Here is a 14,467-nt window from a genome sequence, read left to right as displayed (position 1 = left end):
TGTGGGAGTCTTTTAAGGAACTATTGATAAGGCTGCAGGATAGGCATGTGCCTGTAAAAAGGAAAGATAGGAAAGGTAGGATTCGAGAGCTGTGGATAACCAGGGAAATTGAGGATCTGATTAAAATGAAAAGGAAGGCGTACATTAAGTCCAGGCAACTGAAAACAGATGGAGCTCTGGAGGAATACAGAGAGAGTAGGAAAGATCTCAAACGGGGAGTTAGAAGGGCAAAAAGAGGTCACGAGATGTTCTTGGCAGGCAGGATTAAGGAGAATCCTAAGGCATTCTATGCATACATTAGGAACAAAAGAGTTGTCAGGGAGAAAATCGGACCTCTCAGGGACAAAGGAGGGGAATTATGCTTAGAACCCAAGGGAATAGGGGAGATCCTAAATGAATACTTTGCATCGGTATTCACGAAGGAGAGGGGCGTGTTAACCGGGAGTGTCTCGGAGGGAGGTGTTGACCCGTTAGAGAAAATCTCCATTACAAGAGAGGAAGTGTTAGGTTTTTTAGGGAACATTTAAACTGACAAAGCCCCAGGGCCTGATGGCATCTATCCTCGACTGCTCAGGGAGACGAGAGATGAAATTGCTGGGCCTCTGACGGAAATCTTTGTCGCTTCTTTGGACACGGGTGAGGTCCCTGAGGATTGGAGGATAGCGAATGTGGTCCCGTTGTTTAAGAAGGGTAGCAGGGATAACCCAGGAAATTATAGGCCGGTGAGCTTGACGTCCGTGGTAGGGAAGTTGTTGGAGAGGATTCTTAGAGACAGGATGTATGTGCATTTAGAACGAAACAATCTCATTAGTGACAGACAGCATGGTTTTGTAAGAGGGAGGTCGTGCCTTACAAATTTGGTGGAGTTTTTTGAGGAAGTGACAAAAACGGTTGATGAAGGAAGGGCCGTGGATGTCGTCTATATGGATTTCAGTAAGGCATTTGACAAAGTCCCACATGGCAGGTTGGTTAAGAAGGTTAAGGCTCATGGGATACAAGGAGAAGTGGCTAGATGGGTGGAGAACTGGCTTGGCCATAGGAGACAGAGGGTAGTGGTCGAAGGGTCTTTTTCCAGCTGGAGGTCTGTGACCAGTGGTGTTCCGCAGGGCTCTGTACTGGGATCTCTGCTATTTGTGATATATATAAATGATTTGGAAGAAGGTGTAACTGGTGTAATCAGCAAGTTTGCGGATGACACGAAGATGGCTGGAATTGCGGATAGCGAAGAGCATTGTCGGGCAATACAGCAGGATATAGATAGGCTGGAAAATTGGGCGGAGAGGTGGCAGATGGAGTTTAATCCGGATAAATGCGAAGTGATGCATTTTGGAAGAAATAATGTAGGGAGGAGTTATACAATAAATGGCAGAGTCATCAGGAGTATAGAAACACAGAGGGACCTAGGTGTGCAAGTCCACAAATCCTTGAAGGTGGCAACACAGGTGGAGAAGGTGGTGAAGAAGGCATATGGTATGCTTGCCTTTATAGGACGGGGTATAGAGTATAAAAGCTGGAGTCTGATGATGCAGCTGTATAGAACGCTGGTGAGGCCACATTTGGAGTACTGCGTCCAGTTCTGGTCGCCGCACTACCAGAAGGACGTGGAGGCATTGGAGAGAGTGCAGAGAAGGTTTACCAGGATGTTGCCTGGTATGGAGGGTCTTAGCTATGAGGAGAGATTGGGTAGACTGGGGTTGTTCTCCTTGGAAAGACGGAGAATGAGGGGAGATCTAATAGAGGTATACAAGATTATGAAGGGTATAGATAGGGTGAACAGTGGGAAGCTTTTTCCCAGGTCGGAGGTGACGATCACGAGGGGTCACGGGCTCAAGCTGAGAGGGGCGAAGTATAACTCAGACATCAGAGGGACGTTTTTTACACAGAGGGTGGTGGGGGCCTGGAATGCGCTGCCAAGTAGGGTGGTGGAGGCAGGCACGCTGACATCTTTTAAGACTTACCTGGATCGTCACATGAGCAGCCTGGGAATGGAGGGATACAAACGATTGGTCTAGTTGGACCAAGGAGCGGCACAGGCTTGGAGGGCCGAAGGGCCTGTTTCCTGTGCTGTACTGTTCTTTGTTCTTTGAAGGGAATTAAAGAAAGACAGACTGGCGTTAATATCGCACATTTCCCAACCAGCAGAAATCACAATGGGATCATTGTTATAATGAAGGCTGAATGGCCGAATGCTGCTCCTACGGCTTATGGTCTATTCCTTAGTTCCCTCGAAACGGGGATAATCCCAGCCTCCCAAATGAAGATGCAGTCATTCAAAAATTAAAGCAAAGTTGATTTTTTTTTAAAAACTCAGAATACTAATATCTAAATCTGCACTGGATATTGTTAACATCAGACCCCAATAAATATAGTTCAGTTCTGGATGTGATTAACAGCAAACTCCAATCTGGCTGGTGTGTCAGCACGTTGGATGACTGATTGAATCCTTTCCCACACTTGAAGCAGATGAATGGTTTCTCCCCAGTGTGAACTCGCTGGTTTACAGTGAGAGGAGATGATTATCTGAACTCAGTCCCACAGTGAAAGCATCTGAACTCGAGTGTGAACCCGTTGATGGGTCAAGTTCCCAAAACTTTTAAAGCACTTTCCACGGTCTGGGCATTTAAAAGGTCTCTCGTCAGTGTGAATCCGTTGATGGCAGATCAGGTTAGAAGAGTTAGCGAATTCCTTCCCACATTTGGAGCAGGTGAACGAGTTATCCTCAGTGTGAATCCGCTGGTGTGTCAACAGTTCTGTTGATGTAATGAATGCCTTCTCACACTCAGAGCAGGTGAATGGTCTCTCTCCAGAGTGAATTCGCTGGTGAATCAGAAGGTGAAACGACCGACTGAATTTCTTCCCACACTCTGAGCAGGTGAATGGTCTCTCCCCAGTGTGAACTCGCTGGTGTGTCACCAGGTGGGTTGACTGAGTGAATCCCATTTTGCACACAAAACAGGTGAATGGTCTCTCTCCCGTGTGGACTCGCTGGTGTGACACCAGGTGGGTTGACTGAGTGAATCCCACCTTGCACACAGAGCAGGTGAATGGTCTCTCCCCAGTGTGAATTCGCTGGTGTCTCACCAGGTGGGACAACTGAGTGAATCCTTTCCCACACTCGGAGCAGGTGAACGGTCTCTCCCCAGTGTGACACCGTCGATGAATTTCCAGCTCTGATGGGGAACTGAATCCCTTGCCACAATACTCACATTTCCACAATTTCTCCCCACCGTGACTGCATTTATGTTTTGACAGGCCAGATAAACGGCTGAATCCTCGTCCACACACGGAACACGTGTACAGTTTCTCCCCACTGTGAGCGGTGCTTTTTCTTTCCATGTTCAAAATCCAATGATACGCATATTACGATAAACTGGGCGACTCTGTCTGATCCTGATGTGATGTTTGGTTTCAGTTTTCCAACTGCAAATCCTCACATTTGAATATGCTGTGAAATTGAAGCAAAAGTTCATAATTTTATTCCAAACAGGTTCCTGTTGAGAGTTCTTCAATTGAGGGGGAAGATCACTGGTGGTGCTTTTAAAAAGTGACATTGCAGCCCTGAAAATCAGTGACACTTCCAGAATATTAAATTCCAGCTAGTTATGGGATTTGTTATCAGCAGAAATAAAATATTGTCAGACTATCAATACTGAACAGCAGCAATACCAGCAGAGTCCAACCCCTGCAGTCACTTATGAACTTGCTGAAGTCTCAGGAGTCATTGTGACTGAGTGAATCCCTTCCCACACACAGAGCAGTTGAATGGCCTCTTAGTGTGAGTGCGTTGGTGAGCCAGCAGGTTGAAAAACTTTGCGAATCCTTTCCCACACACGGAGCAAGTGAATGGCCTCTCCCCTGTGTGAACTCGCTGGTGAGCAGAGAGGTCGGATGACCGATTGAATCCCTTCCCACACACGGAGCATGTGAATGCTCTTTCTGCAGTGTGAGTGCGTCGGTGAGCAGTGAGGTTGGATGACTGCCTGAAATTCTTTCCACAGTCAGTGCAGCTGAATGGCTTCTCTTCAGTGTGAATTTTCTGGTGTCTCAGCAGGGTGGGTAAAGCTGTGAATCCCTTTCCACACACAAAGCAAGTAAACGGTCTCTCCCCAGTGTGAATTCGCTGGTGTGCAATGAGGGAGGATGCCTGTCTGAAACTCCATCCACAGTCAGTGCAGCTGAATGGCTTCTCCTCAATGTGAACTCGCTGGTGTAACAGTAAGTGGGATGACCCAGTGAATCCCTTCCCACAGTCGGAGCAGGTGAACGGCCTCTCCCCAGTATGAACTCACTGGTGTGACAGCAGGTGGAATGACTGAGTGAATCCCTTCCCACACACGGAGCAGATGAATGGTCTCTCCCCGGTGTGACTGCGTTGGTGCACAGTGAGTGCTGAAGAATGCCTGAACCTCTTCCCACAGGAGGTGCAGGTGAATGGCTTTTCCTCAGTGTGAATTCTCTGGTGAGACCAAAGGCCAGATGACTGAATGAATCCCTCCCCACAGACAGAACAGGTGAACGGTCTCTCCCCAGTGTGACTGCGCCGATGGTTTTCCAGCAGGGAAGGGTAACTGAATCCTTTCCCACAGTCCCCACATTTCCATGGTTTCTCCATGGTGCTGGTATCCTTGTGTCTCTCCAGGTTGCACAATCAGTTGAAGACTCGCCCACACACAGAACACGTGCACAGTTTTTCCTTGCTGTGAATGGTGTGATGTTTTTTCAGGCTGCGTAACTGGATAAAGCTCTTTCCACAGTCAATTCACTGGAACACTCTCACTTGGGTTGTGTGTGTATCTTGGTGCGTTTCCAGTCACACTGATGTTTGAAATCTTCTCCAGGCAGAACAAACAACCTCATTTCTCCTTCCACATTCAAAGTCTGAGGATATTCAGACCCTGATAAATTGAGACTCTGTCTGATTTTGATGTGATGTTTCCACGCCTCACCTGTAAAAGGAATTTACAAAATTAATCACTGCCAGTCCAGGATAGAAATTTTGAACAGACAATTCTAATTCTCTGGAATATTTCTTCCTCTCTCATTCCCCCAAATCTGTAAATCCCCATCCCACACACTCTCCATCCTCCCAAGGCTGAAATCCAAACCATCTCCGCCATTTCTTTCCTGCACTCCCAGTTTTCTCCCTCCCTCTCCTGTGTCTGGGTTCAGTTCATGATGTGGAGATGCCGGCGTTGGACTGGGGTAAGCATAGTAAGAAGTCTCACAACACCAGGTTAAAGTCCAACAGGTTTATTTGGTAGCACAAGCCACTAACTTTCAGAGCGCTGCCCCTTCATCAGATGAGTGGGAGTTCTGTTCACAAACAGGGCATAAAAATGCACATCACCAACTATCCCCGGGACAAGTCGGATACACTTGTCACGTACAATAGTTTCTTTGAATTAATGGGTTTGAAGGCCCAGAAGTGTGTTTGGCAGTTATCGGCCAGTCGTCTTCCAGCATGTACCAAATCTGCCAGTGTTGTGGCTGCCTGATACCCTGCGGGGCCACCGGTCAGGCACGACTCACTGTGGTTTAGAATGCCAAGATAACCACAGCTAAGGAAGTTCTGCCACGTCACGAAGCCGGTTAGACGGATTGGCCAGGATAAATTGCCACTTGGTATCAAGGTAAATATGTGGATAGGGCCTGGATGGGATTGTTGTCTTCATGTGCCCTGTTTGTGAACAGAATTCCCACTCACCTGATGAAGGAGCAGCGCTCCGAAAGCTAGTGGCTTGTGCTACCAAATAAACCTGTTGGACTTTAACCTGGTGTTGTGAGACTTCTCACTGGGTTCAGTTCTCCAGCTGCTGTCTGCAGACTGACAATAAAACCATTGGGTCTTATTGAGGGTGTTGGGGCCTCCAGCGGGTGTTTGTGAATCCTCCCCGCCCACCTCCCAGGGTTTCCTTCCTTCCCAGAGATCAGAGTCCTCATTGATTTGAGGCCAAAGTGTAACCTCTTATTTATTGTCCCCCTCCCCCATCCTCTGATGTGAACCATCCTCCAGTGGCTGAGCCAGGATGGGGCCGCTAACCTGGGCCTGTTCCCGGGAGGGAGGGAGGGAGAAGCCCCGCAGCTGCAAACCAGGGAGCTGACAATGATTCTGAAGGGTTTGCGGATCCACAAAGTGTTTCCAAATCCTCCCAGCCACCGCCTAACGCTGACTCCGCTTCTCCGGGACAAACAAGCGCCAAGGACAGCAATGACACTGCGCATGCTCCACATCACAATGCCCGGGGACTGATTGACGGCAGTTCCGGGCCAATAGGAAGAGGGGGCGGTGCTGGAGGACCGAGCGGGAGTGGCTGATCCTCCAACCAATCGGAGTGAATGAGGGGCGGGGCTGGAGGACAGAGCGGGAGCGGCTGGTCCCCCAACCAATCAGAGTGAATGAGAGGCGGGGCTGAGCCCGGATCTCCCTCATTGGCTGAAACTCTGCATCATTGTGAAAGCTGCTTTGTGTCAAACTCCAGGAGAAAACTGGACCTTTCTGTTTGTGGCTTCAAACAGATGAGCGGAAAGGAAGGGATCTGAAAAGCAGCAGATACCAGGTTATTCTGGGAGAAATAGGACCTCTGCAATGTCAAGTGTTAGAGCTCCGAAAGCTTGTGTGGCTTTTGCTACCAAATAAACCTGTTGCACTTTAACCTGGTGTTGTTAAACTTCTTACTATGTCAAGTTTTACACAGCACACGGGCAGCCTGTGGTTTCACCCTGGATGGAGAATCTCCGAATTGCATCATTCAAATCACTCCATGGAATTCTCAGGAACCACATTGTTTGTTTGGAGAGGAAGGCTTGTCGTACAGTTAATGAAAAGCAGCACACAGCTAAACACAGAGGCCCACACACTCTCTCCCGCAGTCACACACAAACGGACATCTTCTCAATGCACAGAAACCCACGTATATCAACAGGTACATGCACACAGGATATATGCAGATATACTCCATGATACACACATACACACATGGATACACTTACTCACACACAAATATACACACGGGACACTTACTGTCCTTTGAGGCGGACAACGCTCACCCATCTGTCTAATATTGGGGATAAAGCCACAAAGTTCAAGAAATTTCGGGAAAAATGACCCTCCAAGGACAACGAGCAGTCTTGACCATCCAATATTCTACCTTCTTCGCTGAAACAGAATCTTACATTCCGCACAGAAACAACAACAAACACTAACATTGAACATTCCATTCCCACCCTATGTTATCAGGCCCAGTTGGAGATAGTAGACAATGCAGAATATCTCAGGATAATTGCAGCCACTAATTTTCCTTTTGTAATTGCAGAAATGCTCATCCTCTCATATTGATCATCTAGTTGTTGAAGGAAATATTGATCGTCTCGTTATTGAAGGAAATTCTAAGACAGGTTACAAGGAGAAACAAAATCTAATGTTATTGTAACTCTGCAGTCCAATATTCCCTTGGCCCTAATCCTTGCTGCTCTAATCTGATGGGATTAGATGTATTGCACAATACCTAGCAGGTGCCATTGACATTGTACATCTTCGCTATCAATAATACTCCTAACTTAGTATCATCCACAAACTTACTAACCATGCATTGTACATTCACATCCAAATTTGTTTTGATTTGATTGGATTTATTGTCAAATATATACACTGAAAAGTATTGTTTCTTGCGCGCTATACAGACAAAGCATAACATTCATGCAGAAGGAAAGGAGATAGTGCAGAATGTAGTGTTACAGTCATAGCTAGGGTGTAGAGAAAGATCAATTTAGTGCGAGGTAAGTCCATTCAAAAGTCTGATGGCAGCAGAGAAGAAGCTGTTCTTGAGTTGGTTGGTATGTGACTTCAAGATTTTATATCTTTTTCCCGACAGAAGAAGGTGGAAGGTGGACATTGACCTACACAAGAAAGCCAGATAGCCAGATACGATCGAAGGAGATCCATCAAAGATGCGAAAAGACAATACCAGACCAAGTTAGAGTCCCAGGCTAGCCACACCGACCCCAATTATGGCAAGGTCTGCAAGACATAACAGGCTACAAGATGAAGGCATGTAAAATTGCCGGCTCCAACGCACCCCTCCCTGATGAGATCAATGCATTCTACGTCCGTTTTGAGAAAGTGGTCAGCGAGAGCATGCCCTCCACCCTGGAAGCCCTGGATGAACCTGTATCTGGGGGTCACCACTTCAGATGTCAGAGCAGCTTTCTTGAAGGTCAACCCACGGAAAGCAACTGACCCAGGTGGGGTACCCGAAAATGCACTCAGATCCTGCATGGATTAGCTGGCAGAGGTATTCACAGACATCTTCAACCTCTCTTTACAACAATCTGAGGGCCCTATCTGCTTCAAGAAGATGACCATCATCCCGGTACCTAAGAAAAATCAAGCAGCGTGCCTTAATGACTATCGGCCGGTGGCTCTGACATCCATCATTATGAAGTGCTTCGAAAGGTTAGTCATGGCACGAATCAATTCCAGCCTCCCGGACTACCTGGATCCACTACAGTTTGCCTACCACCGCAACAGGTCCACAGCAGATGCCATTTCCCTGGCCCTACACTCAATCCCGGGACACCTAGATAACAAGGACACCTATGTCAGACTCCTATTTATTGACTACAGCTCAGCCTTCAACACTATTATTCCCAAGAAACTCCTCTCCAAACTCCATGGCCTGGGCCTTGGCACCTCCTTCTCTGACTGGATCCTGAACTTCCTAATTCATAGACCACAATCAGCAAGGATAGGCAACAACACCTACTCCATGATCATCCTCAACATTAGTGCCCCACAAGGCTGTGTTCTCAGCCCCCTACTATACTCCTGATACACCTATGACTGTGCGGAAAAATTTGACACATGACAGGTAGACATCAACACACATGCTATAATTGACCTCAGAATCCTCGGGTGGCACAGTGGTTAGCACTGCTGCCTCAGCGCCAGGGACCTGGATTCAATTCCCAGCTTGGGTCACTGTCTATGTGTCATTTGCACATCCTCTCCGTGTGGGTTTCCTCCGGGCGCTCCGGTTTCCTCCCACACTACAAAGATGTGTGGGTTAGGTGGATTGGCCATGCTAAATTGCCCCTTAGTATCAGGGGGACTACTAGGGAAAATGCATGGGATTATGGGGATAGGACCTAGGTGGGAATGTGGTCAGTGAAGACTCGATGGGCCGAATGGCCTCCTTCTGTACGTAGGATTCCATGATTAAGACAAAAAGAAATAGGAACAGGAGAAGGCAGATCGGCCCCTCAGGCCTGCTCCAGCATTCAATAGGATCATGGCTGACCCAACATTCCTCACATCCACTTTCCTGCCCTTTCCCCATAACCCCTGATTCCCTTATTGATCAAAAATCTAACTCAGTCTTAAATATACCACAAGGATTTTGCCCCCATAGCTCTCTCTGGCAAGGAATTCCAAAAACTCACAACGCCCTGAGAGAAGAAATTCCTCTTCATCTCAGACTTGAATTGGCTTCAGGAGGTTAAAATCCTGTTTTGTTTCCCCTGCTGATTTATCTCCAGTGACCAGACAATGGGAGAGAATGAGGGGCGGGGCTGGAGGACCGAGCGGGACAGCCTGGTCCTCCAGCCAATCGGAGTGAATGAGGGGCGGGGCTGGAGGACCGAGCGGGACAGCCTGGTCCTCCAGCCAATCGGAGTGAATGAGGGGCGGGGCGGGAGGACCGAGCGGGACAGCCTGGTCCTCCAGCCAATCGGAGTGAATGAGGGGCGGGGCTGGAGGACCGCGCGGGAGAGCCTCGTCCTCCAGCCAATGGGAGTGAATGAGGGGCGGGGCTGGGTGCGGACCCCCATTCTGATCTGGAGCATGCGCATTGCCGCTCACAGTTGAGGATTGAGGCGGTTGTTGGAATTATCAGCCCGGGAGATACCGCCGGATAAATCAGGAACGAGAGACGGAGCCGGTGGGTGGGTTGGTTTGGAGGCTTCATAAGACATGCTGTATAGGCCCCAAGTCCTCATACGAGGCTCGGATTCGGTATTTAAACGGATGACAGCTGCTCGGGCTTTACCCTCAGACAGGCCCAGGTGAACGGCCGCCATCTTGAGACGGGCACAGCTTGCGGCGGAGCGCGTGCGCAGACAGAGGGAGTTCCAGGCTCAGTCCAGATCCCGATTGAATCTGATTGGTTGGAGGACCAGCGTCTCCCGCTCGGTCATCCGGCCCCGCCCCCTCTTCCTATTGGTCCGAGCTGCCGTCAATCAGCCCCCGGGCATTGTGAGCTGGAACAAACCCTTCAGAATCATTGTCAGCTCCCTGGTTTGCAGCTGCGGGGCTTCTCCCTCCCTCCCTCCCGGGAACAGGCCCAGGTTAACGGCCCCATCCTGGCTCAGCCACTGGAGGATGGTTCACTTCAGAGGATGGGGGAGGGAGACAATAAATCATCGAATCCCTACAGTGCAGAAGGAGGCCATTCGGCCCAGTGAGCCTGCACCGACCACAACCCCATCCCTCACTGTTTGTATGTTCCCACAACTCTGGGAGATGCCAGCCTCACACAGCCTGACCTCAGTTCTGGCAAGACCCATTCACCATTCTTTGATTTGATTTATTATTGTCACGTGTATTATCATACAGTGAAAAGTATTGTTTCTTGCGCACTATACAGACAAAACATACCGTTCATAGAGAAGGAAATGAGAGGGTGCAGAATGTAGTGTTACAGTTACAGCTAGGGTGGAGAGAAAAATCAACTTAATGCAAGGTAAGTCCATTCAAAAGTCCGACAACAGCAGGGAAGAAGTTGTTCTTGAGTCGGTTGGTACGTGACCTCAGACTTTTGTATCTTTTTCCCGACCGATAAAGATGGAAGAGAGAATGTCCGGGATGCATGAGGTCCTTAATTATGCTGGCTGCTTTGCCGAGGCAGCAGGAAGTGTAGCAGAGTCAATGGATTGGAGGCACATCTTTGGACTGTGGGAGGAAACTGGAGCACCCGGAGGAAACCCACGCAGACATGGGGAGAATGTGCAGACTCCATACAGAGAGTGACCCAAGCCAGGAATCAAACCTGGGTCCCTGGCGCTGTGAGGCAGCAGTGCTAAACACTGTGCCACCCCAGAGGGAGGGGGTGGAATCTGCAAGTAAGGAAAGGAATTGTGAAGATGGTGTGATGGATTTAGCAGGCTGATCAACTCTCATGGTGAAAATTATGGTACAGCCTGCCCTGGAGTCCAAATGAATGGTGGATGGGTCTTGCCAGAACTGAGGTCAGGCTGTGTGGAAGTGGCGTCTGCCAGAGTTGTGGGAACATGCAAACAGTGAGGGATGGGGTGTATGCAATGAGAAAGCCTGGGACAGTGGACTCAAATACAGATCAATCCTGTTAAATATGGGACAGATAGTTAGCCTGGGAAGAGTGTGTGGGATGAGGAGTCACTGTTTTCAAGGCACAAGTAAAGACAGATGTATCATGAAAAATGCAAACGCGGCACCTTCAGGTTCGTTATAGGGGGTTAGAGAATTCACCCGGTGTTTACAAACTCTTCCCAACCAGAATCGCCTCCGTTACTCACTCCGGGTTTCCGCATCCTTACCGACTGCCTGTTAACCAAAGAAGCGTCTTTGCCTCAGGAGACATCACTCATACTGCGCATGCTCCAACTGGATGAGCATTGGACATGCGCACTACTCTCCTGCTGTGTAGAAAGGGGACTTTCAGCACCGCGGGGAATGCTGGGTATAAAGCCCGCCATTGACAATCCCAATTAGTGAATAGTGATTATTTTTGCTGTGTTGTGGAAATTGTGGCGGGTGGGGAAACCGATAAAATTAGGAACAAAATCATAAATTACGCCAAGTGTACAGACCCTTAATTATCAACCAGAAAGAAGGAAAATGGGGGTTGCTGAAAGACTGTCCTTTTAAGTATTGAAAATATATTTATAATGAGAAGAAAATCAATCTGTGTAGCTTTAGTGAATATCGATATGCAAAGAGTAAGATGAAAGACTTTTAATCACCTCAAACGCTTGGCATAGAACTGTCTGAAACTCAAAACAGGAGCTTCAGGAAATCAATGACAAAATGAGCATTTATAAATATGTAAATATATATATATAGATATACATATATAAATTTATAAATGAGCATTTACACCGTTGACAAAAGACATTTTTAAATGTAAATTATTTACACTCAATCACTTTTGTATTCATTTGTGGGACATGGATGTCGCTGGTTGCCAGCATTTCTTGCCCATCTCTAGTTGCCCTTGGTGGACACTTAAGATTCAACCACATTGCTGTGGCTTTGGTATCACATGTTTTAATGACAATGTTACAATCCATAATTCTCCATGTGGCAGAATGTATCCCATCAGTGACTGGTTGTCTGTTCTGAATTTCTGAGCTGTACTGACAGTGATGACATTTGCAAACTTCTTTTACAGGATATTAAAAGGGAATATCCTTTAAGAAATCTCAAACCAAACTTCACACCAAGATCTGACAGAGTCACTCGATTTAATAGGATGAGGCAAACCATCGCCCATTCTACCATTCCTGTGACTGGAAAAGCACCGAGACACAGACACCGACACCATGGGGAAACCGTGGAAATGTAAGGATTGTGGAAAGGGATTCAAGTCCCCATCTGAGTTGGAAATTCATCGACGCAGTCACACCGGGGAAAGACCATTCACCTGCTCTCAGTGTGGGAAGAGATTTACTAATGCATCCGACCTGCTTACACACCAGCGAGTTCATACCGGAGAGAGGCCATTCACCTGCTCTGTGTGTGGGAAGAAATTCAGCATTTCATCCAACCTAGTGAGACATCATCGAGTTCACACAGGGATGAGACCATTCAGCTGCTCAGTGTGTGGGAAAAGATGCAGAGATTCATCCACCCTGCTGGTACACCAGCAAGTTCACACCAAGGAGAGGCAATTCATCTGCTCTGACTGTGGGAAGAGGTTCACTCGGTCATCCAGTCTGCAGAGGCACCATCGAGTTCACACTGGGGAGAGACCATTCGCCTGCTCAGAGTGTGGAAAAGGATTTAGAGATTCATCTGACCTGCTGGCACATCAGCGAGTTCACACCGGGGAGAGGCCATTCATCTGCTCCGTGTGTGGGAAAGGATTCGGAGATTCCTCCACCCTGCTGACACACCAGCGAGTTCACACTGGGGAGAGACCGTTCACCTGCTCCAACTGTGGGAAGGGATTCACTCAGTTAGCCAACCTGCTAAGACACCAACAAATTCACAGCGGGGACAGGGAGAGGCCTTTCACCTGCTCAGAATGTGAGAAGGGATTCTGTGAGTTATCTACCCTGCTGACACACCAGCGGGTTCACACTGGGGAGAAGCCATTTACCTGCTCTGTGTGTGGGAAGAGATTCAATCGGTCATCGAACCTGCTGACACACCAGCGAGTTCACACTGGGGAGAAGCCATTCACCTGCTCCGTGTGTGGGAAGGGATTCACTCAGTCATCCCACCTGCTGAGACACCAGCGGGTTCACAAGTGATGACACGGGTTGGATTCTGCTGTTATTGCTGCTGTTAATCACATCCAGGACTGAAGCATGTTCATTCTGACAGTTGGTGAAGTGGGAGGGTCAGAGGGTTTCTTGCTGCTGGACTGGCCGGTCTCTCAATTTTCATTCCAGTGGCTGATTCTCTTTGAGCGAGGGCACATTTCCACTGAAATGATCCACAAAAGCAGATGTCAGATGAGACTGAGATGATGAAAAAATTCTTAACTCAAAGGGTAGTGAACTTATAGAATTGTCTACCACAGAAGGCTGTGGAATCCAAATCACTGAATATATTCAAGGAAGAGAGAGATTTTATTTTAGATTTTAATGGCTTCAAGCGGTGTGGGGAGAATATGGCATTGAGATCGAGGATCAGCCATGATCATATTGAATGGTGGAACCGACTCGAATGGCCTGCTCTTAATTTATTATAGTACATTAATTTTATACTGGATAGTAAATAGTCTTTTTCCTACCACTACAGGTCCCTTATCGCTCATCCGTCCTCGTTCTGAGGTTTGGCCGCACTCTGGACAATCTTTCTCCACTGATTTCTCAGCTGCTCTCACTGCCTGTCCCATCGGGAGGCCGGTCCACATTCTGATATTATCCACCCATCTCGGGCCTTCCTTGTGCACATTTTCCAGGTGTTCTGTCTCACATTGCCTTTTTTTCCAAACATTCCTCCCTATTCACAACACATCTTAGAGAGACATATTAGATCATGAAGGGGCTCGACAGGGTAGAGGCAGAGAGATTCTTTCCACTTAGAAAGGAAACAAGAACTAGAGGACACAGCCTCAAAATAAAGGGGGGTCAGTTTAGGACAGAGTTGAGGAGGAACTTCTTCTCTCAGACGGTAGTGAATCTCTGGAATTCTCTGCCCATTGAAGCAGTGGAGGCTACCTCATTAAATATGTTTAAGTCACAGGTAGATGGATTCCTGATCAAT

At 47.9% G+C, this 14,467-nt stretch overlaps 1 protein-coding gene across 1 annotated transcript in view; it reads left to right on the top strand.

Moving 5' to 3' along the window:
• The window catches only part of LOC144485603 (uncharacterized), a gene marked incomplete at its 5' end in the record, with an annotated part of 51,572 nt that extends 37,847 nt beyond the window's left edge, over positions 1 to 13,725 (top strand). The window contains 2 exons of the mRNA XM_078203702.1: positions 12,666 to 13,443; positions 13,648 to 13,725. Of these exons, the coding sequence (XP_078059828.1) occupies positions 12,666 to 13,443; positions 13,648 to 13,725 (856 nt within the window). The remainder of the gene's footprint in view (positions 1 to 12,665; positions 13,444 to 13,647) is intronic.
• Between the last annotated feature and the right edge of the window lie 742 nt (positions 13,726 to 14,467).

The sequence above is a fragment of the Mustelus asterias genome, unplaced genomic scaffold (assembly GCF_964213995.1).
Source record: "Mustelus asterias unplaced genomic scaffold, sMusAst1.hap1.1 HAP1_SCAFFOLD_201, whole genome shotgun sequence".
Classification (NCBI taxonomy): Eukaryota; Metazoa; Chordata; class Chondrichthyes; order Carcharhiniformes; family Triakidae; genus Mustelus; species Mustelus asterias.
This window is presented reverse-complemented; position numbering and strand designations above follow the sequence as displayed.